At 67.8% G+C, this 15,719-nt stretch overlaps 2 protein-coding genes across 3 annotated transcripts; one reads left to right on the forward strand and one right to left on the reverse strand.

The window, feature by feature from the left end:
* Positions 1-1,165: 1,165 nt before the first annotated feature.
* CHLRE_11g467676v5 (uncharacterized protein) lies at positions 1,166-11,557 on the forward strand. Its single transcript, XM_043067428.1, has 7 exons — positions 1,166-6,242; positions 6,330-7,473; positions 7,825-7,930; positions 8,315-9,925; positions 10,236-10,285; positions 10,548-10,575; positions 10,887-11,557. Exons 1-7 carry the CDS (start codon positions 1,214-1,216, stop codon positions 10,998-11,000), a joined length of 8,082 nt encoding a protein of 2,693 aa, XP_042919425.1. The 5' UTR covers positions 1,166-1,213; the 3' UTR covers positions 11,001-11,557.
* Positions 11,558-11,781: 224 nt separating this feature from the next.
* Positions 11,782-15,615, reverse strand: CHLRE_11g467677v5 (uncharacterized protein). Of its 2 annotated transcripts, none has more exons than XM_043067429.1 (8): positions 15,550-15,615; positions 15,113-15,265; positions 14,697-14,737; positions 14,094-14,196; positions 13,706-13,856; positions 13,249-13,371; positions 12,819-12,908; positions 11,782-12,530 (listed from the first exon to the last, which is right to left on the reverse strand). In XM_043067429.1, exons 1-8 carry the CDS (start codon positions 15,571-15,573, stop codon positions 11,992-11,994), a joined length of 1,224 nt encoding a protein of 407 aa, XP_042919427.1. In that variant the 5' UTR covers positions 15,574-15,615; the 3' UTR covers positions 11,782-11,991. The 2 variants fall into 2 exon arrangements, with proteins under 2 accessions (XP_042919427.1, XP_042919426.1); XM_043067430.1 differs by having other exon boundaries at positions 15,431-15,615.
* Between the last annotated feature and the right edge of the window lie 104 nt (positions 15,616-15,719).

Genomic DNA, 15,719 nt, shown 5'->3' on the forward strand with positions numbered 1-15,719 from the left:
GCGCTCTATGCACCGCACCAATAGGATATGCATCGCATTCGCCAGGACAGTTCGGGCCAACAAGTTCGGCTTCCGAACTTCCGAAATCTCCGAAACTTCCATGCGCCCGATGCCACGCGCCCTCGAAACTCACCACGATGGGGTCAGCTGGTAGCTTGGTGGAACGCCAGCGTCGCCGAGGCTCCGCTGCGATAAGCACAATCGAGCGTTGCGCAATTTGTCCAGCGTGGCAAGTCAGCATATCAAGGTGCATCTGGGAAGGAAGATATGATCTCACCTGTGAGCTGGGGGGGGGGGGGGGAAGAGAAAGAGTCGGGCGGTGCGACGCGACTTGTCCGGGCCCCCCCAAAGCTGCGATTTGGGGCCCTCGGGCCCCAAGGGTCGGAAGCAAGCGGCGCCCCGCGTTAGTCCGCGCTAGCGAGCTCGCAGCCCTGCCACAATGTGTATGCTATCAGCAAATTACCAGACATGAAACAAGGACAGTCGCGCTCGCTCTCGTTATGCCCAGACGCTTCTGGTCTTTTCCCGCGCTTTGGACCCGCTGACGCGGCGACGGTCCTTGGGACGCGGGATCGGGACTGGCCGGCGACCCCCCAAGCGGCCGCCCCGCGGTCTCGCCCGCTCTTTCTCCGGACCGCCGCCCCTCCGGTCGGCACGCAACACAGACCGAAGGCATTAATAGGCGCCCCCGTGGGTCCAACACATGCCAGGACGCCGCATACGCGTTGAAACACGCCAACTAGCGCGGCGCGGCTGTTTTCTTGTCGGCAGCGCGCCGGCACGCGATTACTTCAACTCGCGGCAAAATCTAGCGCTTGCCGCGCCTTCTACTCTATTAGGCATTGTCAGGAACGGGCCCTAGGCTAGTCTTGCTGTTCCTTTTGGTCAAAGGCGCTAGGTGCAACGTGGACCAGAGCGCCGACGTCTTTGTTGCCATCTCCGTGCGGGTAGAAGGTGAGTCGCCGCCGTGTTGGCCAATGTCTAGTGGATTGGGTTCAGGTAGCTCGGCGGCGGAGGGCGTGGCGCTGTGGCTTTGTTGCCTGAGCAGCCGCAGGAGGCGATCTGGGTCAGCTAGCAGTGGCCCAGTGGTCCCGATGCTGTTGGCGCCGCGTCTGTAGCGACCCGACCCAAGATGCACGTATGCATGCCCCATACGTTTGCAGACGGAAAGGCCCCTTGTGCTGTGTAGTCACCTCATCACACGCTGCGTCTAATGGAGTCGGCGGCTGACGGCGAGGACGGCGGCGGCGGCGGCGACCAGCGCGCTTTGGCAGGCGGTAGCGGCGGCGGCTCTGGCAGTAGCGGTGGCGGCGGCGGCTCCAGCACGCCGCTGCTACAGCCGCTGGCGCAGCCGCTGCTACAGCCGCTGGCGTGCTCCGGGGCAGAGTCAGGCGGCGGCGGGGACGGGGTGGCGGGTGAGGGGTGGCAGGGGGGCGTCGGCGGGGCGGGAGCAGGTGCAGCAGCCGGAGCGGCGGCGGGCATGGGCTCACTGCTTCAGCAGGTGCTGGCGGCGGCGGCGCCGTTCGGGCCGGCGGCGGCGCTGGAATCAATGGATCTGGATCAGGCGGCTTTGGCGGCTTTGGCGGCGGCGGATGGGCGGTCGGCTGGCAACCCGGGAATGGAGGCGGCGGAAGATGACGGCGGTGGCGCATCGGCGGCAGAGGCTGCTGCTGCAGCTGCGGAGGCCCCAGTGGCGGAGGCTGCAGCTGCGGCGGCGGGGGCCGGCTTAGATGTGGACATGGAGGGCCGCGCCGGCTCATTGGACCCGCCCGGCGTCAGCTTCAATGGGGAGGGAAGCCTCGGCGTCAGCATCTCAGACGGCATGGGTGGCGTCGGCGTCAGCGGCGGCCGCGTCAGCGGTGGAGACGTTGCAGGCGGCGACGTTGCACATGGTGGTGGTGGCGGTGACAACCAGGGCTACAATGGGCGGGACGGGCTTGGTGATGGGGCCGGCGATGGGCGCGGCCTGGAGGAGGTTTCGTCACTGCCGCTGGCGTTCAGCGACTTGCAGGGGCCGGAAATGGTGGAGGCGGGGGCAGCGCCGTTGCAGGAGCAGCAGCAGCAGCAGCAGCAGCAGCAGCAGCAGCTACTGCTGCTACAGCCGCTGCAGCGGGGGCAAATTCAAGAGCAGCAGCCGCAGGAGCGGCTGCAGGAGCAGCGGGAGCAGCAGGAGCAGGAGCGGGCGATGCTGGCGCTCGAAGAGCCCGCCCCTAGCCTTGACGGGTACTGGGCGGCGATGGCGGCGGCGGCGGCGGCGGCGCCGGGCCAGCAACAGCAGCCGCAGGTGATTCTACTGCCCCCGCCGGCGGAGCTCTCCCCGCAAGCTGCTACGGCCGGGGCTACTGCCTCGCCTGCAGCTACTGCTGGTTCTGCAGCCAGGGAAGCCCAGCAGGCGTTAGTGACCGTGGAGCAGCCGCCGCCGCCGCCGTCTGCGGCTTGGTCGGCGGCGGCTCTTCAAGCTTCTGGCGGCGGCGGGTACCTAGCCGCCGGCGCCGGCGGCGGCTCTGCACTGCTGCCCGCACCGCCGCCTTACAGCTCTCCCGGCGGAGTGGCGGTGGCGGCGGCGCCCCAGCCGCCGCTCCGACAGCTGCAGTTGCAGCCCGGCGGCATTATGGCTGGGAGCCCTGCTGCGGCCTCTGCTACTAGCTACGGCGAGTCTCCCCAGCAGCAGCAGGCGCAGCAGGAGCAGCGGGCGCAGCAGTATCAGCAGCACGGCTACCCGCACCAAGCCCCATACCAGCAGCAGTACCAGCAGCAATACCAACAGCAACACCAGCAGCACCAGCAGCAGCAGGGCCCCGGGTATGCGGAGCAGCAGCAGGAGCCCATGCCGCCGGATGCACCAGCTATGGACATGGCACAGGGGGCGATTGCGACTGCGGTGGGAATTGCACCACCGCAACATCGGTACACCGTGACGGCGCCGCCACAGCCGCAACCGCCTCCGCCACGTCCGCCGCAACCGCCGTATGACCAGGGGCCGCCACAGCCGCAGCCGCAGCCGCCGTACACGGCCGACCCGTACGAACTGCAGCTGCAGTACTACCAGCAGCCGTACCAGGTCGAGGCGGCGGTACAGCCGTACCAACTGCCGCCGCCGCAGCCGTACCAGGAGCAGCAGCAGCCGCCCTCTGCTGCGGTGCAGGAGTCGGCGGCGGCGCGGTATGACCTGGCGCCGGCTGGGGCTGTGGCTTATGGCACCAGCAGCAGCTATCCGCAGCCGCAGGCGCCGCAGCTGCAGTCTCCGCCACAGCCACAGCCACAGCCACAGCCGGCTCCTTACGGTGTGAACGCACAGCAATCCGCTGACCCATATGGGCATCAACAGTACCAGCAACAGCAACAGCAGCAATCGCAAAGCCAGCACGCCTACGGGCACGGTTATGGATACAGAGACAATCAGGCGCAGCAGCCGGCCTACCCCACTCACTCGCACCAGCAGCCACGGGAGCAGGCGCAGCAGCAGCAGCCATGGCAGCACGCGCAGAACGCGCCGCCGCAGCAACAACAGCCGCAGCAGCAGCACCAGCAGCAGGAGCAGTACCAGCAGCAGTACCTGCCGCAGCAGTACCAGCAGCAACAGCAGTACCCGCAGCAGCCTTACCACCCACAACAGTACCAGGAGCAGCAGCCGCAAGGCTACCCGCCAGAGCCGGCGGCAACACAACGCCACCATCCGGAGCAGGCGCAAGCGTATCCCTACTACCAGCCGCCTCCGCCACAGCCGCCGCAGCCGCCCCAGCAGCCGCAGCCGCAACAGGTGAACTGGCCACAGCAGCAGCAGGGGTTCCCGCAACCCCAGCAACAACAGGCGTATGCTCAGCAGCAGCGCTTCCCACAGCAGCAGGAGCTGCAGCAACAGGCCCAGCAGCAGTACCCACCGCCTTCAAACTATCCGCCGAATCCACAACAGCCGCAATGGGCTGCGCCACCGCCGCCGCCGCCGCAGCAGCAGCAGCAGCAGCCAGGGCCGGGGCCCCCGGGGCCGCCGCCGGCGCCAGCTCCGCCCTCGTACGACCAGCAACCGCCGCACCAACCGCTGCAACCGCCGCCGCCGCCGCCGTATTCGCCTTCTTACCAGCAACCGTACCAGCCGTATGTACAGCAGCCGCAGGAGCAGCAGTTGGCAAGGCAGCGGCAGCAGCAGCAGCTGCTGCTGCTGCAGCGGCAACGGTCGCTGCGGCAGATCCCGCCCACCCTCGACGGGTTTGCCGAGCGCTTCACAATCGTTGTGCCACTGCCGCAGCCGCCATCGCCGCTTCCGTACGCGCCGCCGCCACCCGTGCTACAGCCCGGCGGCTACGCCTGCTGGAGCGCCGTGGGGCCGGCTGTAGCAGAGCAGCAGGCGGCTGCGGCACCGTCGGGAGGTAGGGCAGTAGCGCCGCCGGCGGCGGCGGCGGCAGCGACTGCAAACATGCCGCCGGCGGTGGCGAGCGGTTACCCGGGCCAGTGGGAGCAGCACCAGCAGCACCAGCAGCACCAGCAGCAGTCTATGCTGCTCCAGCCGTCGGCGGAGCTTGATTTGGTGGCGCTGCGGGCGCCGTCGCCGCTGCACCTGCTCGCCGAGCTGGCGGAGGCGACCGACGGCGGCAGTAGCGCCGGCGGCGGCGCGGCAGGCCATGAGGCAGTGGCGGCGGCGCCACAGCCGCCGCCGACCCGGCTGGCGTTAATGAGGCCCGGGCCGCCGCCGCCGCCGCAGCCACAGCCGCCAGCTGACGCCGGCGGCGCTGCCGCTGCAGCCCCGGTGGCGCCTGGCGGCGCCGGCAGCGCCGCCGCCGGGCCTGCTACTGCCGCCGCCGGCGTCAGCGCGGCGACGGTGGAGGCGCTGGCGGCGGCGCTGGTGGCGGCGATGGAGGGCGATGGGGACCCTGTGACACGGCTGTCAGCGGTGCTCGGAGGAATGATGTACGGCGGAGAGGTGCTACAGCCGCCTGAGGTGCTACAGCCGCCTGAGGTGCTGCAGCCGCCGCTGGATGCTGCAGAATTTCCGCCGGGCACGAATGCGGAGGTTGTGCCGCCCGTGACAGAGGTAGGGCAGGCGCAGCCGCCGCCGCAGCTGCCGCAGCCGCTGCAGCCGCTGCAGCAGCAGCAGCAGCAGGAGGGGCTTGATGAGGAGCAGATGCTACTGCCGCGCTCCGAGCCCTCCTTTCGGTGGGACCTGCAGCAGCCGGATCAGCCGCCGCCGCCGCAGCAGCAGCAGGGGCCGCCGCCGCCGCCTGTTACAGCTCAGCAGCCTCAAGCCGTCCCACATCGATCGCTACAGCCACCACAGCAGCAGCAGCAGCAGCAGCCGGCTGTAGCACTGGAACTACAGCCGCTGCAGCCTCCAGGGGGCCTAGCCTCCCCCTCTGCTACTGCCGCAGCGCTGGACGTCTCACAGAAGCGGCCGCACGGCAGCAGTAGCCCCATCCCGCCTCGGGGCCCCAGCAGTCTTCCACAGGCGCTGCCGCTCTTTCGCGATGTGCCGGCAGCAGCAGCGCTGACTGGCAGAGCCGCAGGCGAGCGAGTGTCGTTAGCGGCGGGAGTGACAGGGGGGTTGCCAGGGCGAGTGACCGAGGCAGCAGCGGCCGGCGGGCTAGGAGCGGCGGCGGCGCCGGCCGGCCGTGTGGTCTCCACGTCTACGCCACTGCCGTCTCTGCCGCCCCCGACACCCTCGCAGACTTCTCTGCACCATCAACAGCAACCGCAACAGCAACAGCAACTGCAACCGTCACTGCAACCGCCGCTCATCAAAGCCGATCCAGTGAGCGGCAGCAGCCACGCTGCTCCGCAAGCCGTGGCAGCGCCCGCTGCAGGCGCAACAGTGGTGCTTCAAGGACTCACGGCAGCGGCGCTCGGCGGCGGCGACAGTATTGGTGGTGGCGGCGGCAGCAGCCCCGGCGGCGGAGCGCGCATGCTCTCTGCCCATCCCGGTGCCAGCACGCGTGACCCGCGCCGCCGGCCCACCGGCAGCCTTCCGTCGCCGCTGCCACAGCCACAACCGCCGCCGCCGCCACAACCGCCGCCGCCGCAACCGCCGCCGCCAACCGTCGGGACGGTGGCGGGCCCTGAGGAGATTCCGTTGTCAGGCTGGTTCAGTTGGGCGCTGCGGTTGGAGCCGGCAATGCCGGCGGCGCCGCCGCCACTGGCGCCGCCGCCAGCATTGCCCACGGACACAGAGCAAGACGGCGGCGCCGCGACAGGATCTGGTCCCCAATCGTTGGCGGCGGTTGCGGCGCCGCCACGGCCGTTATCGGCGGTTGGTTACCCATTCATGACGCCGTCGCCGCCGCCGCAACAACCGCAACCACAACCGCAACCGCACCACCTTCATAACCAACAACCGGCAGCGGCGGCGCCGCCGCCATCTGGGCACCAGCTGGCGATCTCGCCGGATGAGGCGGTGGCGTATCTGTACGACAATTTGGGACTGGGTGCGTACGGCATGGAGGCTGGCGGTGGCGGCGGCGGTGGCGGTGCCGTACGGGATTCGGCCGGTACGGCGGCTGATGTTGACGAGCGGAGCGTGCTGTACGGAGCGGCAGGAGATGCCCGTGGCGGCGGTTACGGCGGTTACGGCGCCTGCCCGCCGTCAGCGCCTGGCCAGCGCTACGGCCCTGGCGGCCCTGGCGGCGGTGGCGGCGGCGGTGGGGGCGGCGATGGTGATGATAGGGACAGAGACGCCGGCGCCGCTTACGGTGTTGCACGAGCGGCGGGTAGGCGGCAGCGGCAGCGGCAGGATTATGCAGCCCTCGCGAACGGCGGCGGCTTGGTTGATGACGGCGGCCTGCATGGGTGGCGGGGCGGCGGCGCCTCCACCGGCGGCGGCGGCGGCGGCGGCTACAGCCACAAGCCGGGGCAGCAGCATGAGCCGCCCGTGTACTGGGAATATAATCGGCACGAGCGCGAGCGAGTGGTGGTGGCGGAGGAGGAGGCGGCAGCGGCGGGAGCGGGCGGGGGCGAAACTGGCGGCGGCGGCGGTGGCGGAGGAGGCGGTGGCGGCAGCAGGGGCATAGCCCGGGCTAAAGGCGGTGCCAGACATGCCGGCAGTAGCGGCGGCCCTGTCGGCGGTGGCGGTGGAAGCACCGCCAAACGCAAGGCGCGCGGTGCTGCAACGTCGCCTGGCCGTGGCGACAACACCCTTCCCACCGCCGCCGGCCAGGTCACTGACGGCGTCGACGGCGGCGGCGGCGCCGCCGCTGAAGGCAATGACGCAAAGCGCCGCCGCATTACCACCGCCGCCACCAGCGTCGGCGGCGGTCCCGCCGTCAGCGGCGGCGGCGCCGCCACCACCAGCACCGGCGGCGGCAGCGCCGGCGGCGGCGGCGCGGCGATTGCGCCAGTGGTTAAGAATGCGCTGCGGGCTGGGGACGCGGCGGCGGCGGCGGCCGGCGGCGGGCGCTACTGCTCCGTGTGCGGCGCCACCAAGACAAAGTGCTGGATGAGTCACAAGACGGAGCCGGGCCGGCACACGTGCAAGGCCTGCTACAAGCGGTGAGAGGGGATGGATGGATGGGCCGGAGGATGGATGCGGTGAGCGGGACGCGGAAAGGTCGAGTGATGGGAGCGAAGGGCATCGTTCAGGACATCACTAAGGGCGTTTGGAAGCGCCACCCCCACCCCCACCCCCACCCCCACCCCCACCACCCCCACCCCCACCCCCACCCCCACCACCACCACCACCGCCACCACCACCGCCACCCCCACCACCACCTCCACCACCCCCACCCCAACCCCCACCACCCCCACCCCCACCACCACCACCCCACCACCCCCGCCACCCCCACCACCCCCACCACCACCACCCCCACCACCACCACCCCCACCACCACCACCACCACACAGGTTCCTGCGCCACGGGCACTACGGGCGAGTGGCGCCCCTGCCGCTGTCCATCACGGCCGCCCGAGCCAGGGGGGCGGAGCTGCTGGTGCAAGACCACTACCTGCAGGTGGGGTGGGAGGGGAGGGAGGGGTGGGGTGGGAGGGGTGGGGTGGGGTGGGAGGGGCGGGAGGGATGGGAGAGAGGGGTGGGAGGGGCGGGAGGGAATGGGAGGGGCGTGAGGTGGGAGAACGTGGCGGGTAACCCCGCAAGCAGTCCCTGGCTGGGGTCATCCCTTTAGTGGGGAGGTGAAAATAAACCAACGCGATCGTCTCTGAGCGTGCGTGCATGCATCACTTAGCACGCGTGTATGTGTGTGTGTGTGTGTGTGTGTGTGTGTGTGTTTCTTGTGTTTCACCGCACGGGGCGGGTCTGAATCGCCATGGTTGAATGGCGTTGCAGCTCCCGCCCCCGCCCCACTACTGACATCATTCGACTGGATCCGACACCGCAGGACGCGCCACCGCCACCAGCCGTGCTGCGGCGGGCGACCAGCCCTGAGACTGGCGGCGCGATGGCGACGAGCGCCGCCGGCGGCGGCGGCAGCGGCGGTGGCGGCCCTGGCGCGGCCGTGGCAGCTTCGGCACGAAGCCCGGCGGGAGGAGGCGGTCCTGGCAAGCAGCGCCCGGAGCAGCAGACGCCACAGAAGCGGCCGGGTCGGGGCAGTGGCGGCGGCGGCGGCGGCGACGGTGGAGGCGGCGGGCGGAGCCGCGGGCGGCGCGCACGGGGCCGGCGGCGGGCGGGCGGCTCCTATGACAGCGGCGTGGACGATAGTGGTTTTGGGGACTTGACAGAGGAGGAGGAGGACGAGGAGGCGGACGAGGATTGGGAGGAGTGGAAGGAGTGGGAGAAGCACGAGGCTGAGGCTGAGGCTGAGGCTGAGGCTGAGGCTGAGACTGAGCCCGAGGGCGACGGCATGGGCGACGGCGAGGGCGAGGAGGAGTGGGATGGGGAGGAGGGGAAGCCGTTGAGAGAATCGGCGCGGCACAGGAGGCAGCAGCAGCAGCAGCGCCGGCGCGGCCTGCCGCGGGTGCGGCAGCAGCAGCCCCAGACGGTGGAGGAGCTGGAGCCGGGTGGTGGTGGTGAGGAGGGGCCGAGTGCTCGGGGCGGGTCCATGGGTGGCAGCGGCGGCGGCGGCGGCGGCGACGGCGGTGACGGCGGCGGCGACGGCGATGGCGATGGCGATCTGATGGGCGTAAATCTCCAGGCAGCGGCACTGCGGCCCTCATCGCAGCACCAGCACCAGCACCAGCACCAGCACCAGCACCAGCAGCAGGTGCGGACACCGCAGGGCTCCGAGGCTACAGCCGCAGCTGCCGCGCCTTCAAGCGTGGTGGCGGCGCCGCCGCCAGCCGCTGTCGTCGCTACAGCCGCCGCCGCTACAGCCGCCGCTGCCGCCGCCTCGCCCATGACGCCGCCGCCGCGGCCAGCCCCGGCGGGCTCCGCGCCGTACCCCGCCCTGACGCCGCCGCCGCCGCCGGCAGCACCTGCGCCAGCGCCCCGGCCGCCGTTGCTGGCGCAGCCCGCTATGGTGCCCGTTCGTGGGGGCGACGGAGCAGGAGGTGGAGGAGGAGGAGGAGGCGGCGGCGGGGGAGGAGGAGGAACAGTGGCACGGGAGGTTGGAGAGGCAGCGGCGGGCGCCGCCGCCGCCGCCGCCACGCCCCCAGTGGCCACCGCAGCCATGTCAGGCTCAGCTGCCGCTGCCGCGGCGCGCCTGGCAGTGGCGATGTCGCCTGTGGGTGCGGGGCCGTTCCCAGCCGCCGGCGGTGCCGCTGGCGGCATGGGTGGCATGGGTGCTGCAAGTGACGAAATGCCTGGCCAAGGCCAAGGCCAGGGCCAGGGCCAGGAGGCTGCCGACGAGGGGCAGCGGACGGAGATGGGCGGGGGCCAGGCACGCCGGCACGGCGGTGGTGGTGGTGGTGGTGGCGGCGGGGGCGGCGGCGGGGGCGGGCCGCGGCGCGGCGGTGGAGGTGGCGGCGCCAGACGAGGAGGTGGCGGCGGGATCGGCGGGAAGCTGCCCGAGGGAGAGCGGCGCTGCTATGAGTGCGGCACGACACGGACAGGGGTAAGCGGGCTGGCTGACACGCATGTGTGCTGCGTGTTTGTTGGGGCGCAACATGCCATGCCGAGCCGCCTTGGGTGGTAGTGGCTAGCGTTTTGCGTGTGTGACAGATGTGCGCTGTGTGTTCATGCCATGCTGCTGTGACCGGCGACGGCTGACGTTCTGGGTGTTTCGCCCACGCGGCGCGCGTGTACGTTGTCGCATCCGGTGCTCTCCGGTGATGCAGCCTCGACCTTCCTCCCCTCCCTCAACTGCTGTGCTCCCCTTCGCTCGGCTCCCTCCCCTGCTCCTCCTCTGCGCATGTGCCCCCCAGGGAGGCTCCTGGAAGCGGCACAAGGAGGTGGAGGGCGAGATCACCTGCAGGTGTGTGTGCGTGTGTATGTGCATGTGCATGTGCATGTGCATGTGCATGTGCATGTGTATGTGCATGTGCGTGTGCGTGTGCGTGTGTGTATGTGTGCTCCGTGTTCATGTGTGTGCGTGTGAGGGATGGGCGGGGGCAGCGGGGATGTGCATGGCGCCGCCGATACGCGCCATCGTACATGTCCCTGCTGGCACAGAGCCACCACTATCTGCTGCTACAGTGACATTTCCGCTCCGTTGGGTGTCCCTGCTCTTGCCGCAGCGCCTGCTACAAGCGCTACATGTACAAGGCGAGTGCGGCTGTGGGTTTGCTTTCTTTGGTGGTGTTGGTTGAGCGGCTTGGGTGGGATCCCGTGAGCGCTCTTGGGGCACCCGCGGTGGCTCCTGTCAGCGTCTGGTGTCGGACGGCTGAAGGCTGAGGGAATGCTGTCCCCACCATGAGCATCGCGCAACCGTACCTCAGCACACAGAGCCTTAACACGCACACACGCTCGCACATGCACAAGCACTCACCGCAATTCCACTTGCGATCTCTCTTTCACACCATATCCATGCAATGTCCTTCATCTCCTTGTTCCTTGTGCTCTCGCGACGCGCGCAGGGCCACGGCAGCTACACGCGGCAGACGGATCCGGTCATGTACCGCCGCGGCGGCTATGAGGAGGCTGGCGGCGGCGGCGGCGGCGGCGGCGGCGGCACCAAGAGCGAGGATTGAGGGAAGGAGTTGCGAGGACGAGGACTTGAGAACTTCGATGGGGCCGTCTGGGGCTTTGCAGGACTGTGGGCTGTTGTTGGGCTGCGGCGTTTGGAGCTGCAGATTGTGGCATCGGACATGTTGATGGCGAGGAAGCGTTTGGCGAGTCTAGCGAGATGAACACGGGCGGCGGCGGTGCCGGCGGCTGAGCATGCCTGCGCAGGAGGCTTGCTGGGGTTTGAGGTGTTCAGGGGCAGGGTAGGAATGCGGCACGGTGGGATGCAAGTGGCAGGCGTTGTATGTGTGGGTTGCTGCCGCCGCTCGCTTGCAGGAATGTGATGTGTCATACGCGTGTCATATGCCAAAAGCGGCAAAGTTGCTTGTGGGAACCAGAGAATGCAAGCGAGCAGTGTGTGGCGCAATGACCCGTTGAGATTGGTTCAAGCATTAGTTTATGTTTGAGGCTGATCTGATCCAGGCGGGGAATATTAAATACATTGGGTAATTCTGAAGAGTGGAAAGCACAGGAAAGCACTAAAGCTACAGCTGTTTTTGCTGGATCTTCTGAATGGGTTTTGGAGGCGGGTCTGACCCCCCTGGTTGACCACTGTGGCCATCCGTTGTCAGGTTTTTTGGGGTATGTACGGCCAAATGCACGATATCACGACACTGCTTCGCGTGGCGGTACTTGTGGGGAGCGAGGATACATGGGGTGGGGGGGATGGACCCACACAGAATGTGTGAGCTGGAATGCTGGATGGCTGGAACTCAAGGGCACAGTCGCCAAAGTCGTTTGTATCTGTTCGTGTGTTCGTTACAGCGAGTCACCGCAAAAGCCTTGAGGCGCGTGGCACAGATGGCACGCAACAAACCAGCACAGGCGCGGCCGCACATTCGCTGCTAGCCACCAGCCACCTACATAAGAATGTTGTCATGCATGCGCTTTGTTCTGCGGCCCTTCATGTATCAGTCCTTCATGCATTCAATCACTCGTATGCTCTTCCAACTGACCTCATCTCCCCCAAGGCAGCGCCGGCCCCGCCGCAGCTGGGGTGGGCCCGCCTGCCCCCACGCCGTTCGACCTACCACCTGCACTGCCGGCCGCCCCTGCCCCTGCCCCTGCCCCTGCACCCACCCCAGAGCCACCGCCCCCTCCTATCCCCGCACCAGCCGCCCCCGCCTCCGCCTGCCCCGCCCCTACCCCCACTCCTGCTGCGCCTCCCACCCCAGAGCCCGCCCCCATCCCCATCCCCGCCTCCGCCACCGCCGTCACCACCGGTCGCCGACTCAAGCTCCCAAACAGCCGCGCCGCCGACGCCGCCGCGGCCGCCAGGCCGCCCGCCGCGCCGCCGCCTGCCCCTCTCCCGCCGCCTCTCCCGCCGCCTCCGCCACCTGCTGCTGCTGCTGTCCCCACCTCCGAAACGCCGCCGCCCTCACCCCTCTCCAGCATATCTAAAGCCGCCTCATCTTCGCTAACGTCGCCAGCGCCTGGCAGTACACGCACGTACGGCAGCCCCAGTCGGCCCTCCCGTACAAGGCCGTACGCCACGCCTGCGTGCAGAGCGGCATACGGTATGCAAGGATAAGCAGCGAAGCGGTAAGAGTTTGCAGAACCGAGTTGGTAACGCGGCGTGTCAGGAATAAATCGGTGAATGCGGGGTTTTGCTTCAGCAAGGTCGGGGGCATTGGCCAGGGCACTCTGGTGGGCGGGGGTCTGCTGCATGCATTCCTGCTCCCAGTGCTCATGGTAGGCAGCGTGGACAAAGATGCACGCTCGCCGTAAGCGGCAGACAACTGATTTAAAACAAAACAAATCAAAACAACACGGCCGGCACTCACCAATGGCCACCCACATGACCAGGCACACAGTCCAATAGGCGTTGATCCAGTCCAGGGCCCCGCTAGCCAGCAGCAGCCCACCCAGGATGCCTGGCGAGCGACGAGTGATGTGTGTGTGTGTGTGTGTGTGTGTGTGTGTGTGTGTGTGTGTGTGTGTGTGTGTGTGTGTGTGTGTGTGTGTGTGTGTGCAGCAGTGGAGCACGAAGGGAAAAGGTGGTGGTGGTGGCGGTGGTGGTGGTGGTAGGGGGCGGGCGGCATGTGTCCTGCAAGGCCGCATATGCATGACTTCCCGTGCAGCTGCCGGTGCGGCACACATCATCAGTACAGTACGACAGTGTACGGCAACTACGGCAGGTGCGAAACCCACCTACCGTATCCACCCACCCACACACACACACACACACACGCACACACGCTGCCACCCACCCACCGGACAGGTGCCCCAGTGCCGAGGCGTTGGGCATGATGAGCTGTGTTAGGCCGGCCAGCAGGAAGGGGGCTAGCACCATGGGCACGGAGGTCAGGCCCAACAGGTTGAAGCGGCCCTCGGAGCCTGTGCCAGGGTATAAAAATGTTGGGGGAGGATAGGGGTGCACCAGGGTAGCGAGGGACAGGGACAATGTGTGGGAGGGGCAAGACGTGCGAGGGACAGAAGGCGAGCGAGGGTAAGAGCGGGGCAGGGGGTATGCTTGCGGCTGGGACGCACAAAATGAGCAGTGATGTGGGTGATGTGTTTTTAGTGGACCCACTGAAGAACCGTGGCGGTCTCTGCAGTTGAGAGCCCGCGCGCTGCAGGCCCCCGCGCCCCGCGCCCCCATCCCCCACCCCTCTGGTTAAATTTGGGCTGGTATCTACAGGGCTCCTCAACCCGAACCCTGCTGACCCACCTGCCGTCCACGCAATGAACGCCATCTGACCAAACAGCACACCCGAGTAGCCGACCACCCCCCGCTGCCGGAAGCTGGCAGCAGCCGCCTCCCCGTCCAGGCCCGACCGCACCGCCGCCGCCAGCGCCGCATGCTGCAGCGCCAGCATGATCTGCAGCCCGTGCAGTACGGCGCATTGCAGGTCAGTGCTGTACCAGTCCGTGTGTACATACATTGTCAGCACACCAACACGCCACCCTCCGCCAACCACCCCCGCATCCCTCAGCCATCTACCCCGCCTCCCTCCTTACCCCGCCTGCCCCCCCTTGCCCCCCTGGAAACAACCCCCCTGTCTCCCTTCCCCCGTGCTCTCCCCCGCCTCCGCCCGCCAACCCACCCACCCACCCACCCCTGCCGACAGCAGCAGCAGCAGGAAGCTGAGCCGCAGGTACTCCCAGCTGGATCCAGGCCGCAGCGCCGGCTCCGCCTGAGCCGCCAGGCCGTAGCAGGAGCTGCGGTGTGTGTGTGTGTGTGTGTGTGTGTGTGTGTGTGTTAAACAAAAACAAACGGAACAATTCCGCCATTCCGTGCGTGTGTGTGTGTGTGCGTGCGTGTTGATGGGTTAGCAAAGCACAAAGCAGGGCAGAGAGGGTCGACGCATGTTTGTGTGTGTGTGGGGGGCGCGTATGTGTGTGTGTGTGTGTGTGTGTGTGTGTGTGTGCTAAAGAGCACAAGGAAACAATACGCGTATGACCGATATGTGTGTGTACAAAGTATGAGGGGAGAGGGTTGACGCAGCGTGTGGGTGTGGGTGTAGTTAAGGGTGTGACTGGGACCTCCTGCCGTGCCCTGGTGGGGGAGGCGGGGGAAGGCTGGGACAGAGCCCAAGCGGCAGGGGCCCCAGGCTGACACGACACGGCAAGGCGGGTGGAGCCGGTGGAGCCGTACAGCACGAAAAACACACCACCGTCACACGTGTGACACCCAGCCAAGTCCGGAGATTCTCGCTCACCTCACGTTCAGGACCAGGTGCAGCAAGTCAAAATGCGCCGCCTGAACAGGCATTGAGGCATGATGGTTGTGGTGTTGGTGGTTGCTTCATGTGATTTGTATACCATGATTATGAGGCGATGTGCGACCCCGGGCCGCCCTCTCCTCCCCGGAGACTGACATATGCTGTCCTCTGAGCTGGCGCGCTGTTAGACACGTTGATGCGCGGTACCCCTCAACCGCCAACTTCCCTGGCCGCAAAGTTCCTCACGGCAGCTGCCTAAGCCCTCACCCCGACGTGCCCCCCGATGGCGCCACCCGCTCTGCGGGCTGGCGCTGGGTCTTGGTTTGCTCGGGATTAGAATAAACCCCCCCCCCGACGTGCCCCCTCCGCTCCGCGGCCCCCCAAAAGCGCCCTTCCTCTTTCCCCCTACACGCCTGTGCCACCAGCGCACGCCACCACTGCCGCTCCGCCACCACGGTCTGGTACGACATGGCCACGGCGGTTGGTACGACAGCGCGGTGCCGTAGCCACAGGAAGAGCCCCACGAGCAGCGCGTTGACCGCGCTGGTGGCGGGGTGCCGCAGCACCTGTGTAGGGGGAGGGGCGGGGGGAGGGGCGGGGGTTGAAGGAGGGCCGTACGGAAGCGTGCGAGATGCGCCGGTCACAGGCGTCGGCAGTCGGGGGTCATAGGGACTGGGGGGGGGAGGATAGGGCGGATGTTACGCACGCTGGGAGGGTTCCGTCGCTCCTACCATCCTATCCCAACGGACTCGGACTCGTGCTCATGAGTTTGGAATCCACCAACCCCCAGCGTGCATTTTCCTCGAGTATTTTAAGAGCGAGCAAACTTGTTGTGCACATATGCACGCACCATGGCCGGCAGCGACTCTCCCATGGTTGGGAGATACTGCACTTGCAAAAGGACCGCAAGAAGATAACTTACTACGGCATGTTCACGTAACTATAAGACGCATTCCGGGACCTCGTGGATGCAGGTGCGTCGCCTCGTTGGACCCATCGTTGGTCCGCCGATTGTCGTCT

This window comes from Chlamydomonas reinhardtii, chromosome 11 (assembly GCF_000002595.2).
Source record: "Chlamydomonas reinhardtii strain CC-503 cw92 mt+ chromosome 11, whole genome shotgun sequence".
In the NCBI taxonomy this organism is placed as follows: Eukaryota; Viridiplantae; Chlorophyta; class Chlorophyceae; order Chlamydomonadales; family Chlamydomonadaceae; genus Chlamydomonas; species Chlamydomonas reinhardtii.